Source organism: Bufo gargarizans, chromosome 7, assembly GCF_014858855.1.
Source record: "Bufo gargarizans isolate SCDJY-AF-19 chromosome 7, ASM1485885v1, whole genome shotgun sequence".
Classification (NCBI taxonomy): Eukaryota; Metazoa; Chordata; class Amphibia; order Anura; family Bufonidae; genus Bufo; species Bufo gargarizans.
In genome coordinates this window covers 134,299,150-134,311,179 of record NC_058086.1, presented here as the reverse complement: position 1 = coordinate 134,311,179, position 12,030 = coordinate 134,299,150, and the positions used below count along the sequence as shown (strand labels likewise).

Below are 12,030 nucleotides of genomic sequence, written 5' to 3'. Positions count from 1 at the left end.
ATGGAGCAATGGAAGAAGGTGGAAGAAGGTGACCTGGTTTAAAAAAATAACACTTCCTTTTACATCAAGTGCATGGCCGGGTGTGTTGCTTGTCTGAGGGGAGAACACATCCAGATAAAATATGAGAAAAAGGCAAGTTGTTAGAGACAGTGTGATGCTCTGGTCAATGTTTTACAGGTAAACCTTGAGCCATTCATGTAGATGTTACTCTGACACACACCAGCTACCTGAATGTTGTACCTGCAGATTACTTCACGGCAATAGTTCTACTACTGGCAGCAATTTCATTCAGCAGGATAATGCATGCTGGTGCACTGAAAAAATTGTTCAGGAATGGTTTGAGGAACATGAGAAAGGGTTCAAGGTGATCACTTGGTCTCCAAATTCCCAAGAACTCTATCTAAAAAGAAAAGCTTAGTCCATGGAGGTCCCACTTTGCAACTTATAAGAAGGGTTGTCCAGTGGTCCTTTGTGTCTAAGTGGAGAGCAGTGGGAACCCAGTAAGTGTTGGAATGACATCATCAGGGAATTGGTGGGGGTGAATATTGCTTCTTTTCTAACCCACTGTGAGCTATATATAAAAATTGAATACTGCTGACAACTCCTTTAAAGGATCTTCTGCTAATGTTTTGGGGCCAGATACCACAGAATGCCTTCAGTGGTTTTGTAGAACCCATGCTTTGACAGGTTAAAGCTGTTTTGTTGCACAAGGTGGATCTACACAATGTTTTGGTTGATTGATATAGGATCATTAGGAATTGTATTATGGCACCATGTAAAAAAAAATGATGTGCAGAATATAGAACTTTAAACTCCTTGGGATGCAATTATGTGATAAACTGTTATACTGCTTTCTGGCATTTCAGGTGTGAGACTGACATTAATGAGTGTGAATCAAACCCCTGTCTGAATGGGGGCATCTGCCAGAACCTGCCCAATCGCTTCCATTGTATTTGTGATATGAACTATGCTGGGGATATCTGCGAGATTGATGTAAGCGATCTGTCATTCTATGTGTCTATGCTATTGTGGCAAAATCTGTTCCAATTATTATCCTACCTGATCCTGCGCATGGATGATGAACCAGCAGTGGAGTGGGGGGAGCAGGACTATGAGGACTAACAGGTGGTGGTTTCCAGTCAAATGCAGCTAGAAGTCTATTCTGATCCACATATCATTCAGGATCCGGCGGGGGAACAGCCTGCCGGATCCGTGCTAATGCTAGCCCATCGTGCCGCCGGAAGGCTGTTCCAGCCCCATTCACTATAATGCAGCACACTGCATTTTTTCCCAGGCTGCCTCTCGGCATGCTTGCCGGACTTCCGGTGACACGTGGGCTAGGGTTAATACGGATTCGGCAGGCTGTTTCCCTGCCGGACCCTGCTGCGCAAGTGTGAGAGTAGCCTTAGGCTACTTTCACACTAGCGTTCGGGTGTCTGCTTGTGAGCTCCATTTGAAGGGGCTCACAAGTGGCCCCGAACGCATCCGTCCAGCCCTAATGCATTCTGAGTGGATGCGGATCCGCTCAGAATGCATCAGTCTGGCACCGTCTGTCCTCTGCTCCGCTCAGCAGGCGGACACCTGAACGCTGCTTGCAGCGTTCGGATGTCCGCCTGGCTGTGCGGAGGCAAGCGGATCCGTCCAGACTTACAATGTAAGTCAATGGGGACGGATCCGTTTGAAGATGACACACTATGGCTCAATCTTCAAACGGATCCGTCCCCCATTGACTTTCAATGTAAAGTCTGGACGGATCCGTTTAGGCTACTTTCACACTTAGAATTTTTTTTAACAATATAATGCAGACGGATCTGTTCTGAACGGAGCCACCGTCTGCATTATATGAGCGGATCCATCTCAGACGGATCCGCTCTGAACGCAAGTGTGAAAGTAGCCTTATCTGGTATATGCCGAACAACAGCATCTGCAGGAGCGGGAACTGATGGTCATGCTACACTTTACAGCATATTGATACAGTCGTTTCCATATCGCCCATACACACTTAATTGAGAGTCACCATGCATGTCCATCTACAGTACATGTGTTCTGTTAGGCGTCCCAGCAGTCATACATTGGCTGGTCAGACATCTTTAGGACATCAGTGTCTTTCAGGCAAAAGCCCTATAATACTACAATTAATGTTAATATGTTCTGTTAATGTGCAGGGGCATTTTGCTTTTAGCCAGTAGGGTTATATGTAATAAGCAGTAAATGGGCCCAAGGTCTGCAACATAAATAACCTGAATCCCTGGAAAATGTGAACACTTCCAGTGCTTGACTTATACATCCAGTGTGCTAATAATCACTGGTGTATAGGCCATAACCAAATTTAATGTGACTATTTGGTATGTCAATTAGGGGCATATTTATTAAGAAGGGGTTAAGATAATGCTGACATATAGAATGAACATCTGACAGTGATGTAGTTACTAAAAGACTGTTGAATTTAGTGTACAGTGTCCAGGATTTTTAAGGCTTGTTATGTAGTCCTGATGTGCCATTCATGCGGACATGATCACTACATCCAATGCCTGGTCTCAGCAGTCCTGTACAGGCATACCTGTGTATGTACTGCACATCATCTCTGCAAGCCGACAAGACCAGTAGGCAGGGGCGGACTGGGATCTTAAAGAGGCCCTGGAAAAAATACCAAAAGTGGCCCCGTTTTGTAGTCAGGTCCAAATTGATGGAAGGCATGACCAACACAAATAGGCGGAGCCAGCAATACCATATTGTGGCATATTATACCACCCCAACTGAGCACAAAATACATCCCCAAAAGCTTCCAATGGCTGGTCGTGAGGAGGGCTCAGGCGGCCCCCTGGAAGTTTCCCTGTAAGGTTTATGTCCAATCCGCTCCTGCCAGCAGGGACCACAGGAGTAGTGACTCTGGAGTTGCCGGGATTTACCAGGTGAGATGAATTTACTTTATATCATTGCCTTTAGTAAAAAAAAAAAAGTACAATCCTGGACAACTCCTTTAAAGGGTAACTGAGTTTTTGTAAACTATTGATATATCTTAGAGACATATCAAAAGTTTTAATCAGTGTGGGTCCAAGATTTAAGAACTCCTCTAATTGCTAGATCGAGAAGAAAGAAGCGGGTGCACATTGCGCTCTCTCTCCTCGCTGCAGGAGATGAGATCAATAGAAGTTTATGGGCCCATCTCAATTCTATCTCCTGCAGTGAGGAGAGAGAGCACAATATATGTGCACTTCTTTCCCCTCATTTTAGGTATTGGTGGGGGTCTCTGAGCTCAGACCCCCACTGGCCAAAACTTTTGACATATCAAAAGTGTTACCAAAACTCAGTGACCCTTTAAGCCATCTCAGATTTCTAAAATAAGATTAGTAGCTCTCTTACCAGTTAAATACAAAACTAACCATAATGCCGCATACCAAATGTAAGTGACCTAAAACGTAAAATAACTTCAATAGATTTTGAGACTAGCTCGAAACGTGAGTGTTTTCTTCTCAAAAGATTGTCTTCACGTCACTGCGTTTTCACTGCTTTTTGTACTACGTGTTTGTATCGTTATTGTGATATTTCTGTTATGTATTCTCTGTATATTAAACTCTATTCTCAATGTTACCATTGAATGTTTCACATCTTTTCCCATTCTTTTCTTTGCCATCGTCATCATCATCTCCATCATCTGTATAGATCATCAGCTGTTTCTTCTGCAAAGAAAGTTCATTCTTTATAGGATGTATTGTTTTACAAATGTGTTTTCTGTATTACTGAAGTTCCCCACAATTGTCAAAGTCTCTGCTAGCAGTCACTCAACAGAGACCTCCATTGCTTCCTTCCAGTTGATAAAAATCTCCCATGGTTATGTGATGTACAGATGAGTATGACTATTTACAGTTACAGTGAGGGTACTGCCACCATGCAGTGAGAACCATGTCCCCATGCAAGCCGTGGTGTTTTTAAGTTAATGCAGTACAACTGATCATTCATTGTTAATGGTCTTGGGATTTTTCAGGTTACCATGTTGCTTTTCACAACGAACACTGAATTAGCAACCAGTTTCTAATGGTCACACAGTTCTTACCACATAGCTGCTGCTCTGCTAAACCATACCCAATCCATTGGCATGGTTCATGACATGTCATATTATGGAGGTGTTCTACCATAGAAACTTTGGTCTTGTGTAGAATATGGTGTCTCTTGGGGCATCATATGGCAACACACGGAGTGCCCAAAGGGACACTGCGCCAGGTGCATGAGCCCTTACATAATAATACAGCCCTTACAATGCTCCATTTATAGCACAACCACAATATGGCATCCCACATGTACAGTGCAGACCAAAAGTTTGGACACACCTTCTCATTCAAAGAGTTTTCTTTATTTTCATGACTATGAAAATTGTAGATTCACACTGAAGGCATCAAAACTATGAATTAACACATGTGGAATTATATACATAACAAAAAAGTGTGAAACAACTGAAAATATGTCATATTGTAGGTTCTTCAAAGTAGCCACCTTTTGCTTTGATTACTGCTTTGCACACTCTTGGCATTCTCTTGATGACCTTCAAGAGATAGTCACCTGAAATTGTCTTCCAACAGTCTTGAAGGAGTTCCCAGAGATGCTTAGCACTTGTTGGCCCTTTTGCCTTCACTCTGCGGTCCAGCTCACCCCAAACCATCTCGATTGGGTTCAGGTCCGGTGACTGTCCGAGGCCAGGTCATCTGGCGCAGCACCCCATCACTCTCCTTCATGGTCAAATAGCCCTTACACAGCCTGGAGGTGTGTTTGGGGTCATTGTCCTGTTGAAAAATAAATGATGGTCCAACTAAACGCAAACCGGATGGAGTAGCATGCCGCTGCAAGATGCTGTGGTAGCCATGCTGGTTCAGTATGCCTTCAATTTTGAATAAATCCCCAACAGTGTCACCAGCAAAGCACCCCCACACCATCACACCTCCTCCTCCATGCTTCACGGTGGGAACCAGGCATGTAGAGTCCATCCGTTCACCTTTTCTGCGTCGCACAAAGACACGGTGGTTGGAACCAAAGATCTCAAATTTGGACTCATCAGACCAAAGCACAGATTTCCACTGGTCTAATGTCCATTCCTTGTGTTCTTTAGCCCAAACAAGTCTCTTCTGCTTGTTGCCTGTCCTTAGCAGTGGTCCTAGCAGATATTCTACCATGAAGGCCTGATTCACACAGTCTCCTCTTAACAGTTGTTCTAGAGATGTGTCTGCTGCTAGAACTCTGTGTGGCATTGACCTGGTCTCTAATATGAGCTGCTGTTAACCTGCGATTTCTGAGGCTGGTGACTTGGATGAACTTATCCTCCGCAGCACAGGTGACTCTTGGTCTTCCTTTCCTGGGGCGGTCCGCATGTGAGCCAGTTTCTTTGTAGCGCTTGATGGTTTTTGGGACTGCACTTGGGGACACTTTCAAAGTTTTCCCAATTTTTCGGACTGACTGACCTTCATTTCTTAAAGTAATGATGGCCACTCGTTTTTCTTTACTTAGCTGCTTTTTTCTTGCCATAATACAAGTTCTAACAGTCTATTCAGTAGGACTATCAGCTGTTTATCCACCTGACTTCTCCACAACGCAACTGATGGTCCCAACCCCATTTATAAGGCAAGAAATTCCACTTAATAAACCTGACAGGGCACACCTGTGAAGTGAAAACCATTTCAGGTGACTACCTCTTGAAGCTCACCAAGAGAATACCAAGAGTGTGCAAAGCAGTAATCAAAGCAAAAGTTGGCTACTTTGAAAAACCTAGAATATTACATATTTTCAGTTGTTTCACACTTTTTTTTTTATGTATATAATTCCACATGTGTTAATTCGTAGTTTTGATGCCTTCAGTGTGAATCTACAATTTGCATAGTCATGAAAATAAAGAAAACTCTTTGAATGAGAAGGTGTGTCCAAACTTTTGGTCTGTACTGTACATATAAATGAACGTGCATATCTGTGTCCAAATGGCAGTCAGCATCACAGCTCTCGTCTCCTTACTTCTGGTGATAAGTACTATTCCGTGTCTGCATTTACAATGTACAATATTCAAGATGTTACTACTGATTAGGTTCAGTAGGTCTTACTGACCATGGGCATTTTCAGGGGAACATACACACCGTGCAGATGGTTTTCAGGATACACTAAAGAGCAAAGCCCCTGTTCTATGAAGGTGCAGTTTAATACACAGTTTGATGGGAGCCTGTCACCTCCCAAATAGTTATTAAACTAAGGCTAGGTTCACATCTCCATTTCATTTTCCATTCTTCTGATCAGTAAGCAAGAAAACAGACAAAAAAACAATCATCTGTTATGCTCAGTTCCACTCATTTTGCATCCATTTTAAATTAAGTAATTTTTTATTAACATATTTTAAATTTTACAAACACAAAACCCTAACACCCCCATACCCTCCACCCTCATAACATCTTGATGATGCTTTCACTCCTCCACATTGCTTACCACCTGACCCCACCATCATGTCTTTATGATAAATACATGCTCCTTTCCTACAGCACTCTTAACAATACTGCGTTGAATCTTTGATCCTGTGGGTAAAATTACATTTTGTCATAAGACACAACTTCCCCTTATTAAATAGTGGAGACACATTCCCTAAATCCTGCAAGAGACCACCAATCACAGATCCAGCTACACACATCAGGCATTAGTACCCCTCACACTAGTCCCAGACGGTATCTCTGGAGTTCCCTGGATGCCTGCCCTGGGGCGTCAATCCAAGGAGTCTATAGTTTCTCAAATATGGTCATAGCACCCCTTTTCCTATAAACCCCTCGTTCCAAATTGATTAGCCAGTTAATCTTGGCTAGAAGATGGAACATCCAAACAAGGAGCATAACTCCAGCACACACCAAGGCTGGATAACAACTGACTCTTGGCCATAAGCCACAGGTATAAGATGCACCTAGTGACCACACCCAGCAAGGTAGTTAAACCCTCCAGCACCAGACATGGGGGGGCGGGGGGACCAGGAGAAGGGGCGAAAAGCACATACAAGCTGACATAAATGCGTTCAACCGGCATGCACGGCAACGTGTCACGCGCAAAACACCGAGGCCGTGACAACCGGAAGGCATGGCGCAGCTGTAAATACCTATAGGAGTCTGAAGTCTGAATACCAGTTTCCTGCCTGAAGTTGCTCATAAGTTTTGAGAACATTATGATCAAGGAGTTGGTGAACTCTGATAATGCACTTATTATGCCAACCCCCCATACCCTGTAGGGAGCCCAGATGCGGCAACCATGGAGTGTCCCATATTGAAGTATACTGCGTGATGCCCTTTATGCCCTGTAGGTCCCTCACTTTCCACCATGTCTTATGCAAGAGACGCAACGTAGTGAATGCCAGACCTGACATTTTAAACTTATCTGCCTCTAACGCTTCGTATAAGTTTGGTACCGCCAAGAATCCTTAAGATACCCAAAGTAGGTTATCTCCCTTTCCAAGTCCTTCATATGTTGAAGTTGGCCGGCTAAGAAATACACCCATGGATTCAGAATAGCCAACCCCCCTCACTTTTAAATCTTTGCAGTGTCTCCAGCCGCAACCCTGCCGAGCTCCCCTTCCATATGAGCTCCCTGAGAGGAAACCATATGGGTGAATTATGTAGTAGATAAAGTAGCTGTGTCATCCAGATCATCTTAATAAGATGAATCCGTCCTACCACTGACAGCGGCAGCTTTGACCATACATGCATTTTCTGTTTGAATCTGCCTATGAGGGGGGATAAATTCAGCTTCTCATATTCCGTGAGTTTCCTAGACACCACCACCCCCAAATACTTAAATTCACTCACCACCTGCAGTCCTGACTGAGCATAGATCACAGAGTTATCTCCATTATCTATAGGAAGGAGGGACGATTTGCTCCAATTAACAACCAAACCAGAGCAGCGCCCCAAAACACTGATCACATCCATAATCTCTGGTAGGGACTCCCTAGCCTCGGACAAGAACAGCAAGGCATCATCTGCATATAATGTAATTTTCTCCTGTGACCTGCCTCGGTTAAACCCGACAATCCCATCATGCCTCCTAACAATAGCCGCCAATGGCACGATGGCGAGGGCAAACAGTAACAGAGACAAAGGGCATCCCTGCCTGGTTCCCCTGTAGAGCCGGTATCCCTCTGACAGATATCCGTTCACCCGTACCCGCGCTGTAGGCCTACCATATAAGAGCTGCAACCATGCTATGAAACTATTCCCCAAACCAAACCTCTCCAGTACCTCCCATAGATAGTTCCACTCAATACTATCAAATGCCTTAGCGGTATCTAGGGAAGAGATTACTCTATTCCCTGGGTTGTCCACCGGAATTTGCATATTTAGATATAGGCTTCTGATGTTAATCGCCGTGGACCTATCTGGCAAGAATCCAGACTGATCCAGTGAAGAGACAACTTTCGAGAGGCGCATAGCCAGCACCTTAGCCAGTATCTTTATGTCTGTGGGTAACAATGATATGGGTCGGTATGAATCCGGGAGGAGAGGATTTTTACCCGGCTTAGGGAGAACAACTATAATAGCCTCCTGCATGGATCCCGGAAGCGTCCCCGTTTCTGAGAACTCCTGGAAAACCTTCAACAACTGGGGCAGTAAGATATCTCCAAACTTTTTATAAATTTCTACTGGCAGCCCATCAGTACCCAGTGATTTATTATTTGCCATGGAAGACATCGCCTCCTCAATTTCCAGCAACTGTAACGGACCATCTAGGTACGCTCTATCTGAATCTGACAGCCTAGGCAAGGATACCGCATGTAGATATGATGATATATCTTCCCCATTACAACCTAGACGTGACTGACATACAAATCAGCATAAAAGGAGCTAAATACAGACACTATGGCCTGGCTATCCACAATTTCCGTCCCATCCACCCCCTGTAAAGCGGTAACATATGCCGACGTGGACTGTGCCCTAGCCACAAGGGCTAGTAGATGGCCCACCTTCTCCTCCTCATCATAATACTTCTGTCGCTGGAAGGATTGCTTTGTGCGGGCAAGTTCCACAACATGCGAGTTATATGCATCCTGAGCCTCCTTCCAGTCAAAGACAACTGATCGCCCTTCTCCACAAAGTTTGCCTCCGTCACCCCAACTCGGTCCCTCAAATTCTCCAATTTGTCGTCTTTTAAGTTTGGCTCTACTAATCCCCTGAATAAGCACTCCCTTTAAGCAAGCCTTTATGGCATCCCATACCACCCCGCTTGTGGTTGAGCCTACATTTAGGGTAAAATACTCTTGTATAGTAGAACTAATGTAGGAACAGTCGATTTCCTGTAACCAAAAAGAGTTAAACGTCCACAGCGGCTGAGAGACGGGAACCACGGGTGTGCGGACAGACGCAAAAACAAAGGGGAATGGTCAGACAAAGCCCTAGTCAAGTACTTCACCTCCACCACCTGTCTGCACACCAACTCAGATCCCAGTGCCAGATCAATACGTGATAAGGCCTCGCGCAATCTGGTATAGCAAAAAAAACTGACGCACATTGGGATGTCGGATACGCCACAAATCTATCAGGGCCAGCTCCTCCAACAATTTGCCAAAGGCTGATACAGGCAATCAGCATCCGCCTGTGCCCCACCATATCTATCCCAGTAGGGATGAATAGTATTATTGAAATCTCCCACCATGATGACTAGTATATCAGGGTTACTATTAATATATGTCACAGCGCCTCTCAACACCACACTACTATAAGGTGGAGGTATATATAGTGATATTAGCAGGTACTCCTCCGTGAAGATGGTACAGTGTATGCAGATAGAGCGGCCGTCAGGGCCAATACTTGATGACTGAACCTGGAAGGGAATTGATTTATGGACCAGGACGCTAACCCCACGGGAATAGCTAGAGACCGCTGAGTGGAATGTATGACTCAATGACCTATGAAATACCTGTGCCCCCTCCTTTGTAAAATGGCTTTCTTGCAAACAAATAATAGTAGGGAATTACAGGAGCAGAAAATCCATCACGGCAAATCGCTTTGACGGGTCACCCATGCCGCTCACATTCCAGCTCAAAATATTAAATACATTAGCCATACTTGAACATCAGAAACATGACCCAGATGATAACATAATGTAATAGGAGCATTGTAGGTACTGGTGATACAGTGGCGGTATCGTACCAATAGACAGACATGATATCACAGATACAGAGCATCAATACAGACATGGTAGAGAAGATCCCCAGAAAAAAAGAGTAACAGAAACAAAAACCAGAACCAAAAAATCGTGCCTGCATTGCATCATCTAACAGGCCGAGGCACAAGTTCTCCATGAAACCGGACATCTAAGTAACGTTTCAAACTCTCTACTTCTGCTGAGCGAGATTGTCCCCTACCATAAAAGGATAATTGCGCTCCATGGGCAGTTCAGTAGTAGAACAGTAGAGGGATATCTTTCCAATAGGTCGCTCATTAGCAACCAAGGGTACAAACTTGAGATAGACGGACGGCCATAATCTCTCCTCCTGTCGCAGCCGACGTTCATGCTGGTCGATCCATGTGGCCGTATCTTTCAGTGCATTGAAGAAATGAACAGATCCCAGAGCAGCCACCCGCAGACGTGCCGGGTACATCATAGAATAGGACACTAGCAGGAAACGAAGTCGCCGCTTGACATCCAGGAACTGGCTCCGCTTCTTTTGGACTTCGGAAGAAAAGTCCTTAAAAAATGCAATTGTTTGCCTGTTGATGGTGATGTCAGGGTGGTTTCTGGCAGCCCTCAAAATGGCATACCTGTCCCTGTAGTGAAGTAATTTAATCAGAACAGGTCGTGGGGGTGCTCCCGGCGGCAGAGGTCTGGTGGGGACTCGGTGCGCCCGTTCCACCACATATAATGGGGAAAGCACCCCAGTGCCAAAGACGTCTTTAAGCCATGTTTCAAAGTAAGACGTAGGGTCTTGTCCCTCAACTTTTCAGGAATCCCCAGAAGAAGTACATTGTTGCGTCTAAGACGGTTCTCCAGATCATCCGTCTTGGCTATCAATGCTGAAATCTGTTGTTCATGGGTGCGGGATGCCCTGGTTAGAGGGGGAAGCTTATCTTCCACCTCACTGACACAACCCTCCACCTCCACCATTATTTAACTTTCTGCAGATCATGGCGAATAAAGGTGAACTCTTGCTTTAGGGACCCTATTTGCTGCTGTAATGCTGTCAGGGTCACTCCACACCGAGTAACTGCCCTGAAGACATCTTTTAGTGTCGGCTCTGCACTCTGGGGAGACATGGCCCTCTCCTCCTCTATCCTAGCTGCCTCGCTAACCTCCATAGTGTCCTCATGGGTTCCTCCTGCAGTAGTCTGGGTTGTCTCCTCCACCTCCAGATCCTCTTCCACGTAGGATCCATGCAGCTCTGGCATCTTCAGTGGTGCCCTGAAGCTCGCTGCAGCCCTCACAGCCCCCGGCACACTTCCCGCTCTGCCCTGCTTCTTTACCGTGGAGAGCGTGCCAGCACCATCTTGCGCACCGCGCTCGGCACTTCCCGCCATCTCCTTGCTTTTCATGGCAGTTCCTCTGACCATGGGACCCTTCCAGAAGGAAACCGGGCATTAACAGCCAACAGGAAGAGAGTGCTGCCGGTCTCTGGGAGGCTCAGGTAAGCCCACGGAGCAGGCTATTTGCTGTAGACAGCAGGAGCTAACACGCGCAGGCTATTTGCTGTAGACAGCAAGAGCTAACACGCGCAGGCTATTTGCTGTAGACAGCTGTAATGACCAGCGTGACGCACAGGGAGGGAAAAGGGAAAGCCCTGCCCAAGGGAGAGGGAAAGGTGGTGACCCCTGACTCACCTTGTGGCTGGCACCTGACTGCCCTGACGTCCCTAGACAGGTTCCTCACCCGTGCGGCGATCACGTGCCTAAACCCTGGCTTTCCCTAAAATGAGCCCTAGATAGTGAACGGGCCGGTGGGATCACTAGTCCGCACCACTGACACTAAGAGGGAAACACCAGGGAGAGGACAGACAATACAGACAAACACATAAACCCAGGTGGGCGACCACAG

The 12,030-nt window shown here is 45.6% G+C and overlaps 1 protein-coding gene across 1 annotated transcript in view; it reads left to right on the top strand.

Annotated features, from left to right (window-relative positions):
* The window catches only part of CRB1 (crumbs cell polarity complex component 1), an 80,487-nt gene that overhangs the window by 43,873 nt on the left and 24,584 nt on the right, over window positions 1-12,030 (top strand). The window contains exon 12 of the mRNA XM_044302422.1: window positions 867-993. Coding sequence (XP_044158357.1) covers window positions 867-993 — 127 coding nt within the window. The remainder of the gene's footprint in view (window positions 1-866; window positions 994-12,030) is intronic.